At 35.0% G+C, this 10,713-nt stretch overlaps 1 protein-coding gene across 1 annotated transcript; it reads left to right on the top strand.

Moving 5' to 3' along the window:
* Positions 1–1,747: 1,747 nt before the first annotated feature.
* On the top strand, positions 1,748–8,409 carry LOC118276000 (circadian clock-controlled protein daywake). The gene is made up of 5 exons (XM_035594127.2): positions 1,748–1,910; positions 6,215–6,434; positions 6,718–6,848; positions 7,201–7,356; positions 8,169–8,409. The coding sequence occupies exons 1-5, from the start codon at positions 1,853–1,855 to the stop codon at positions 8,318–8,320; spliced, it is 717 nt and encodes a 238-aa protein (XP_035450020.2). The 5' UTR covers positions 1,748–1,852; the 3' UTR covers positions 8,321–8,409.
* Positions 8,410–10,713: the final 2,304 nt, after the last annotated feature.

Raw genomic sequence — 10,713 nt, 5'->3', positions numbered from 1 at the left:
GTTAGTCCGCAGCTCCGGAAGCTATTCATATCTCTGGGATGCGCTAGACTTCAGTGTGCCGGTGTTTTCATGGTTATGTATCTACTGTAGTTCCTAGCTTACAGGAGTTGCAGCGGTATCGGGAATAATCGGGAGCTGGTGGCGGGCTTATCCCAAAAACTTCCCTTTATCAGCGCTCACATCATTCATTCATTCATTCATTCATGGCCCATGGCCCATCGATCACTCCAACTACCGTGTCTAAAATAATAGTGAGTAAACAATTATAAAACAAGTTTGTTAACATAACATAGTACCGGAAAATTAAGAACTTTGTAATGTCAAGTTCATCTTAACTGCGACTTTAGTTAAAGTAAGGTAATCTAATTCATACCAGTATTTTTAGGAAGTAAAACATTTGGTGTTTATATTTGGTTTTATTAGTAAAAAACTCAAGTTTCTTATAGGTTGAGTAACCTTATGTATTTTGTCATCAAACCTATAAATAAAATATATTTTAGATACAGAACACTTAACAAGACTTAACTAAATCTAACTACTATAACGTAATTAGTTATATAATATTCACAACATGCCAGCTACTTGCACGCGATTTCACCCGCTCTGCTTGGCTCTTATTGTTTCGTAGTATAACCTTTCTCCAAAAATGGCCTATTCAACAAAAACTAATGATTCAATTCGGACTAGTAGTTTCGGAGATCAGCGCGTTCAAATAAACTAACAAACTTTGCAGCTTTATAACACCTCTAGATGGGGCCTGCAAACTGCAAACTATCACAAGTATCTGGGGTGCAATTTTGTTTTTAAGAGGAATTATTAGGAGAAACAATGAACACAACCAATCAATAAGTATTAAATGAAAGATTTATTTTCAAATTTTTCATATTTATTGTGAAACTTATATGTAAATTACTTGTATTGATGATGAATGATTTAACAATGGAAAATTATAATAATACTTTTGACAGCTATGAGTAATGGTCACTAAACATGGACCTTGGTTAAATGTAACCTTTATCATTTTTCGTTGCTACGATGAAATTCGATGAAGGATGGTTTTTCTATATGGATGCCCTCTACTCGAACTAAGGTACAAAACCTTTAGTCCCATCAAGCAAGCCACGATGCCATTATTTTGGCTTGTTGATAAGCCGTATTTATAAGGTTGCCAAAGAAAGAATAGTGGGTTCCAAAGAAATAATCTTCAGATCGTAACTATCTAGAATGTATTTACAAAGATTTCCTTACAAAACCATATGTATAGCTTCTGCCAGCGCGAACGGCTTCACTACCACTGAGACGATATGTACCAAATGTGTTATTCTGGAATATTTTGCCCCAAGATCTGTACTGTGCTACATTCATACATTATGTGCATTGCTTGAAAGTAACATACTCTGCCTATTCTCTTACTTTTATATGGAACTAGCTACTTCTGCAGAGCTTCTCCAGCTTTACTTGGCTGCTCTTCGCGAGATCTTAGCGAGATGTTGTATAGCCTATATTACCTTCCTCCATTTTTGAGCAATAGTTTCGGAGATTAGCTTGTTCAAACAAACGAACCCTTCAATCATCTAGTGTAGATGTAAAATCAAACAACCGAAGATCTATCACAGAATACGAAAACCCATTTCTTTTCAAAACATTCTGTCATTCAACCTTTACAATAAGTAGGTACATAATTATGATGGCCAGTCATAAATAATAGGCTTTTTTTCATAATTGCAATAGTATTTAATTTATGTTCATATATAATTATGTCCGCGGTTGACGTTTTGGTATATTAACGACACTCCTCAAGTTCACGATCAGTTCTAAGTTAACTGTAGGGAAGGTGGTATCAGAAGTTACTATGTTGTTTAAAGTTGTTTGTTTGGCCGTGTTGGCGTTTGCGGGTGTTCAGTCAGCTGGTGAGTTTACTATTTTTTATTTATTTATTTATTTGTTACTAGCTGGTGCCCGCGAACTCCGTTTCGCCAAGAGATGTTAATGCGCCAACAGAAGATAAAAAACTATTATAATAGAGTCATTTCCGTATGTTTTTAAAGTAAAGGTGTTGCATGCCAGTTAAATAACCACTTCTCATATATGTTGATCAGGACACTTTGTACTTCCACCATACCGAACGTCGAAATACATCGCAATAAGCCTAAAGAATTTCTTTATACACCACATTTGATGTTCTACCTGTAGGAGCCAATACAAACAAATTATCGGAGCTAGTGACACGCGAGAAAGCCACATAAAGCTGTCCGTGTGAAAAACAGCTCGTCCTAAGATCGACACCAGCGGCTCGAAGTGTCTGACCTTGTGACTTGTTAATGGTCATCGCAAAACATGGAGTAACGGGAAACTGCACGCGCTTAAATTGAAATGGGAAATGATTTGGGATTAGCGGTATGCGTGGTATAAATACTACTTCACCAGATCCACAACCCGTGAGAATTTCGGCTTCTATGATATTACTTTGAAGTGCAATTACTTTTAGCCGAGTTCCATTGCACAGCTTAGGGGTGTTAAATTACGAAGCAACATTATGGGAATGCCTACTTTTAAAGTAATATTACATATGTGCGGGGAGTCCAGGTGCAGCGAGAGAGTTTAAAAATTCAACCGGGTAATTTGTAACATCCATTTGATCTACCACTGTATTTATAGACCGGTATACAACTTGGTCTCCTTCAATTCGCTATATTAACTATATGAGAAGTGGTTATTTAACTGGCATGCAACACCTTCACTTTAAAAACATACGGAAATGACTCTATTATAATAGTTTTTTATCTTCTGTTGGCGCATTAACATCTCTTGGCGAAACGGAGTTCGCGGGCACCAGCTAGAATAATTCTTTAAACGAAGGGCAATTCACGTAAAAAGCGTTAATTTTCATCGATTTAGCTTCAAAATTAACGGAGTTTCATGGAAACTTACCCCCCCCTTTTTCAGCCCCTATTAGGCATATTTTCCAAAAATCCTCATTGCATCATTCTTAATTTGTAACCAAATAGCCGAATATTAATTTTAATCGAATTAGCTTCAAAACTGACGGAGTTTCATACAAACTTACTCCTCCCTTTTTACCCCCTTAAAGGGCGAATTTCCAAAAAAAGGATAGCCTATATGTTAGCGAGGACTAATAGCTATATAACAAAAAAAGTTTCATCAAAATCCGTCCAGTAGTTTTTGCGTGAAAAGCGAACAACAAACAGACAGACAGACAGACAGACAGACAGACAAAAATTTTTTAAATCATGTTTTTCGCTTCTATTGGTTGAATAAAGATCCCCCATCTTATTTTTTCTTAAATATCTGTAATGTACAGACATGGAGTTGTTATAATTTTATTATATGTATAGATGTTAACGTTTATCGAAGAAAGTTTTACTAATAGTGTTTGTGATTTGAAGTTGTAGAAGTACTCATTAGCACTTTTCCATTTCTTTGGCTCCAATATTGGCAAATATTTGTTACCAATGTTAGTACAAATATTATGTCGTGTCCAAAGTATTGTTTATTTAGTCTATTTCTTCGATTTGTTATTTATAAGAGGTTGATTCGCTGCAGCAGTAGTGTGATGTTATGTATAGCAAATGAAAATGTTTGACTTGTCCTAAGGGTTCAATTTGTGTTAAAAAAATAATTCTAAATAAGTCATGTTATTTATAATTCCATTTTTATAATTTACTAACAAAAAATGTTTTAAGACTTTATTTAAATTGAGGATAACGATAAAGTCAACGTTTTTTATTACCTACCGAGTTTTCAAAAAATATTTTAACAAGAATTTGCGTTTCCCCTCCACTCGTTTAAATAGCTATTAAGTCTTTTAAACTAATTAGCATACCGTTTAGAGTCCCATTTATCTTAATAATTATTTTTAATTTTATTAAACCTACGAAATATCTTTATGCGGAGAAATTGCTATGTTTATTTTTGAACATATCACTTCAAAAATTACTTAAAAATCGCTTTATTTATGTTTTGGATTCCATTTTATACAATGGCTTTTAGATACTTGCATGACGTTACACAAAGTAAAAGTACATTCCATGAAAAGTACATTGTATTAATTGTTGATTAAAACTACTTAATACGCTCGAGTAGGTAAGTGTTTTTATGCCTCAAATATCTCCCAATTACAGTGTTTTCGAATCAGAGAAAGATCTAGCCTGCACTCATCATAATGATTTCGTAATTCACGTAGATTTCCAGAGCAGTCCAATCCAATTGTGTCAATTCTGGTATGATGAGGGATTGTGAGTAATGCTCAATCCACTGATTACTACTTTGTCTGTTCAATACTGAAATTGGTTAGGATTTCTTAATAACACCTTCCTTCTTTCTTTCTTACTCGTAATACTCTAGGCAGAGTGCTAGTAGCATGTAGGTAGCAAGCCGTGGTCACAATAGGTAGGTGACTTTTTTTATTGTAATATCCGTCTTGTAGATTACGTACGTATTTTTATATTCTTGCGGAAACAAATACTTTCGAAGATATATTAGCAAAACGCGTCATTTCCATTGCACTATCAGTGCATTAGCGAGGCGAGGAATGCAAAAATTTGATTTCGATTGACGAACTGCAATTTGAGACCCCGTTGTTCATTAATTAAAGTCTCATTTTCCATGATTACTAATCACTAATGGTTATTGAGTCATTAGTTAGCCTATCAGTATAGTCAGCATTAGAGGGAATTCCTAACTGTATCATCATGAACAGCCTGTGTCTGTCCACTGCTGAACTATAAGCCTTCTCTACATAAAAGGGGTTTTGCCATTATTGTCCATAATTAGCTATCGGGCTGGACATTGTAGTTTAAAGTTTTCTGGTTTGCCAGAGCCTTTTTTTTTTTTTTATCGTTCTATGTTTTCTCCTGCCTTGGGTGAGTGAGGTGAGAGGTAGTGTCGGGCTCTTACTGACTATAAACCACCCCGTTCCCACTCCTGCTATTCAAGCCGAAGACCCGGTAACAAGCTAGGTAGTCCGCAGCTTCGGGGCGGGCATCAGCCTTCCTGGCACAAGCTAAGGTGGTCTTATGGCTCTTTGAGGCGCTTCTAGTTATGATCGGGTATCGAGCTCCCCTTGCTCACCAACCAGTCAGTAGGCTCGAGCCCCTTGTTGATCCTGAATAATAGAGTATTTTAATTTGCCGTCCTTACACGAAATCTGTCACACTCTAAAAGCCGTGCCAGAGATTGTCCCTTGTTTATTTAGTCTTATTACTTTGCAATGCCAGAATAGGTCACTAGCTAAGTACAATATTGAAATGATATATCCGCAAATTAAATTATAGCAACAATAGAATTAAGCCTTGGTTCTAAAGAAATTAGTCATTGTTATGTACTTTGTGTGATAAAGAAAATAATACCTTCATTGAACACATAAGATACACAGTACCTATACACACTCAAAAATATTAGAGAGTATTTACATTTCTTAGTAGATACCTATTTAAAACTTAGTGCGTCATAAATATAAAAAAAAAATGTATGTAAATAGTGATTTCATGCAAAGCATTACAAAGAAATGAAGTCGCTTGACATTGTAGCAATGACAATAATATTTATAATCTTTACAAATAGTAAATGATTGCATGTAATTTATAGTATTTTTATCGATCTACAAGGTTATTGTTACTTAAGTATTTAGTGACCGATAACTTTTCTCGTGTCCTTTCAAAGTTATCTTTTGGGAATAAATAAGGTAACTTTTCAAATCATTTCTTTTAAAGACATTTACCATGCTAAGCGAAAGTAATTTAATGGTAGGTATATTATCTATTTATTCATAAAAACATGAATAATTTTGCAGCATAAGCTAAACCATTACCCCTGACTTCGGTATGTGAATGTGCCGCCGACCAAGAGTTAGGTTCTTGGTTAGGTAAGGTTTTTATTGGGGTTTTCGTTTGTTCCAAAATTAGTAACACCACGGAGTCTGTCTATTCTTTCAGGTTTAAAAAGGCGTGTCATTTTGTTATGTACTTATTTAACCTAGCGATTCCGGGACCGTGTCACCCGCTGTGCTCAGCTCTTTTTGATCGTAACGTGATGTGTTACATAGCCTTTCTCGATAAATGGACTATCCACCATAAAAATAATCATTCAATTCGGACCAGTAGTTTCAAATATTAGCGCGTTAAAAAAACAAACAAACTCTTTAGCTTTATTTAATACTATGAGATATAACATTTCTTCTCATTTTCTTTCACAGAACTGCCGGTTGCAAAATGCAAGCTCGAAGAATCAAGCTGTCTGACGAAATCGTTCCAGAAAATGATGCCTGTATTCATGAGCGGTATACCTGATGCCAACGTTGAAGTGCTGGATCCTATGCAAATGGATGATCTGGCCTTCGATTTGGCTGGCTTGCAGTTTACCATGGACGGAGGTGTCATGAAAGGATTGAAGAACTCTGTCGTTGATAGTGTCAAGTAAGTATTAAGTATTCAGGCTTAAATTTTGTCACAAGGAAAGTAAAAAAAAATGTGCACATAACCTGCTTAATTAAGAGAATTTCGGAAAATCCGAAAAATGTGATCCTATATCCTTCCTTCCTTACTTTAAATTTTATTTTGTTTTATAATGGCTAAAATTAATAATACCACCAATACAAAACTAATTTCTCTAGCTATCTTACCAAGAAAAAATTAATTTAAAACTTATGCTAGTCAAAATATGGTCCATAATAAAATTTCGTATTATCTTTTTTCTCAGATGGGACACGGACAAAAAATCTTTCACAGTGGACTTCCATATGGACATTTCTGTGAAGGGTCACTACACAGCTAATGGACGTATCTTGATTCTGCCCATCACTGGTGACGGTCAGATCAAGATTAGGCTGAGTAAGTACATTGATAGAACTAATTATTTCAATGACAAAATAAGCTTTAAGGTGATAGAAATAAAACTTACATTGAATTGTTTACAATATATTATATACGTCTTTATCAATACGCTTAAAAAATCTCACCTTTTAAATCTTTCTTGGAGTTCCACAAATAATTCAAGATCAAAATTTGTCAAATCGGTCCAGCCGTTCTCGAATTTTACCGAGACTAACGAACAACAATTGATTTTTATACATAGAGATTTCAAATTAGAAAAAAATATACCAAAAGAACGTTACCATAAGGTCCTATAAACATTTCTTTCCATCATGTCTTCTCATTACTTAAAAAATTGTTTAATTTTCAGAGCATCTGCAGTTGAAAATCAAAATTACTTACGATGAGGTGAAGGGACCCAGCGGAAAGGATATCATCAAACCTAAGAAGTACAGCTTTGACTTCGATGTTCAGGAGAATGCCCATTACCAACTGACCAATTTGTTTAATGGCAATAAGGAGCTGAGTAAGTAGATTCTCTTCTTTTGCATTCTTCTTTATGACTATTATTAATATAGTGGAATTTAGGTAGAGTTGTAGTTACACCATAATCGTTCCTCAATATCACATTAGTTTTAACACCCTAATTGGATTAGGAGCGTGCGGTATAAAAGGAACCATACCAGCAAAACTACGAATCTATCTCCTAAAACAACAAATAATCTCATCTCCAAAATTCAACCTTAATTTCAGAAACGAACGATCGTTTCTTCAACTTGCAAAGTTTACTTTTTAAAATTGAATTTCTCTCAAATATCAACAATCTATTCCGTTGAATGTTTACAATAGATGCGGCATTAATCTTTGTCCTGCATAATAGATGGCGCCACATATTGCTTTTCGCTGCTCTGATATTCGATTTAAATGTATGCATAAGCAAGCGGGCCATTTTTTCTTGTGGCTTTTCCATTATAGTCTGATGATCGAGATTTTACTCAAAGGAAAATTTTAAAAGCGGGTCTTTTGATCCGATAATACAATTTAATGTACTCAATTTTATTTTTAATGCATTAATACTCTTGTAGTCTTTTAATAAGTCTTAATGTTTGATTCCTGTTCAAATCTTTGAATAGCCTTGTTAAATGATTTAATTTAATCTTCATTAACTTATTAATTTACTCATATCTTATTGTAAATAGTAAACATTCTCTTTTCTCTTAAACGAATACAATGAGCAATTCAGTTTGCAGTAACATTTAGGTACATATTTATATAACCTCCTATGAAACAAAAAATTCCATGAATAAATAAATAAACAACATATTATTTACCTTCCAGGTGAAACTATGCTGAAGTTCTTGAACGAAAACTGGAAGCAGATTGCTACCGAGTTCGGCAGGCCCATGATTGATTTAGCCTCAAAGAGATTATTCAAGAATGTTGTCAGCTTCCTTGAAGCTAACCCAATTGAAGAGATCACCGGTGCCTAAATCAAAGATGATTCCAGTGATATATATTGAAATAATTTATAATATTTGTTGTGTTTTTGTTAGAAAATATATGTAGTTATCCGTTATTATGTGGTTTTTTACTTTATTACTACTGTGTATTTACTTTTTTAAAGCTATAATTAAAGTTTATTACTTTCCTGACATATTATGATTAGGAATACAAGATAACACATAAGTAACCTAGTTCAATAGGTTTAACGTTAGTATTTTTGTTTACTATCAATTAGCGCTTAGAAATAGTAGAAAAAATCACAATGTTTTTTAACCCCAACTATCACCACTTTTGCAATTTCATTCACATTTCCTAACTACACGCCTGTCTCCCATGGAGGTAGGTAGACATAAAGGACCGCCAATTACTACGAATCTTACATGCCTCTTTCGCTTAATCAACAGTCATCAATCTTTTCATGCATACTTGTTGATTAAGGTTACTTTTAATTTGGCCCTTCTTTAATATATCGCCAATCTGGTCTCTATATTATGATGTCACAATTAGCAAAAAAAGCTACAAAGTCAATAATATATGTTGGAAAAAACTCTCCCCTAATCTATAAAACCATCAAACATCCCTGATTACACTGCCATGTCTATTTACAAGCACCACTGACATTGAAGAGTTGACGTTTAACAGGGGTGTTGCGGGTGTTTTAATTATTTTTATATCCTACGGGAAAGCTATCGGGGATGAAAAACTCGTTAACCTCGTCGAACGTTTCAATTGATTTTAAAGCCTATTAAGTTACATACATAATACCTATCCATATTTGATGTGTATTTTTCGGAAGCCTCTAGGCGAGGCTATTTTATTACCTTTTAAAGTTAAAATGGTGGCGAAATGGATTAAAAATTGTAATGTTATTGTCTTTTTAAATGGACGGCTCATAGTGTTTCATTTATGTAAAATGTTTTGAAGTAAGAACTTATAATGTATTTTATTTGTTTTTAATGTACCTACTAGTTACTAAGCGTTTCTCCTGTATCGTGGGTGCTTTTACAAACATACAAGTTCACATATACATGACACCAAGACCCGAAACAACAGCTTGTGGATCACACAAAGATTGGCTACGTCCGGGAATCGAACCCGCTACACGTTGTATGGAGCCAGTTGCCCAGCCACCGCCAACCGTGTAGTCAGTGTTCTTAATAACGAAGTTTGGTAGCCATGCGAAGTATGATTTATTTGCTAAATTTAGACTATAAATAATGATTCCACGAGTCGATGGTATACCCTATTGGGGGATAATCATCCAATCACTTCTCCCGGCTTGGGCGAGGCAAAAGGGAGTGTTAGACCCTTGCTGAGTAAAAACCACCCGTTCCTACTCCTGGTTTTCGAGCCGGAGCCCCGGTAATCTGCAGCTCTGGACGATTGCTATACCCTAGCTGGGAAATTATTAAAATTGTATTATTATTGTTCATGCATTCACTTAAGAGGTTTATGTATCCACGGAGCATGAAATTGACTTTGGTACTAATATTTAGCCAGAATAAAACAACATCTGCATCCAATACACTTGTGACACAAAAAAAAAACGACAAACAAAACAAAAAACAAACATTGCTTTACATTTTTTTTTAAATCTGTGCCGAAATTTTCGGGACTTTTTCGTCCCGTTATTGTCCTGTTTCAATGACCATGTCGAAACGTATAAAGTAAACGGTTCGGAAACGGTTGCCTCGTTAAATTCGTTGATCATAACAGGGTTAAAGTACAAAATTCACGTGAGTAATCATTGAAGGTACTGTGTCACCTGTTCGGCTGTTCCACGGTGTTTGTGTTAAGGCCTATTGACACTTTATTGAGTTTAACTGATGAGTTTACGTCGTGTTCAAGGGACTCGTGTCATGACGTGTTTGTTGATGTTTCGTGTTTCTACGACAGGTTGGTACAAAGTAGAGATGTCTATGTGTTCTGTTTAATTGGACTGGTGTTTAATTCCTCGTATTTATAAAATTAAATAAACTAGCATCTGTCAGCGGCTTCAGACGCGTTTTAGTGAGATAATACATATCTTATCACCCAAGTCAGCTTATACCAAATATACCAAATTTCATCAAAATCCGTTCAGGAGTTTCAGCATGATTGACGGACAAACATTCAAACAAAAACTTTTGAAGTTTTATCTGTATGGCAATATCATTTCTTTCAAATATGCTGATTAAACGCAGGGAGCCGCTGGATGCAGGTCACTTCCAACCAGCCTTGTGGCTTGTGTTCAGCAGTGGACGACTTGTGGTTGTTATGATGATGATACCGATTTAATAACTTAAGTTCATACACCAATCCTGCTACAGTGCTAAGTTTCTTTAGCTAATATCTTCTATAGGAAAAAATTACTGCAAGGCTAACAAAAAGGCTGCGTGGC

This window comes from Spodoptera frugiperda, chromosome 31, assembly GCF_023101765.2.
Source record: "Spodoptera frugiperda isolate SF20-4 chromosome 31, AGI-APGP_CSIRO_Sfru_2.0, whole genome shotgun sequence".
NCBI lineage: Eukaryota > Metazoa > Arthropoda > Insecta > Lepidoptera > Noctuidae > Spodoptera > Spodoptera frugiperda.
This window is presented reverse-complemented; position numbering and strand designations above follow the sequence as displayed.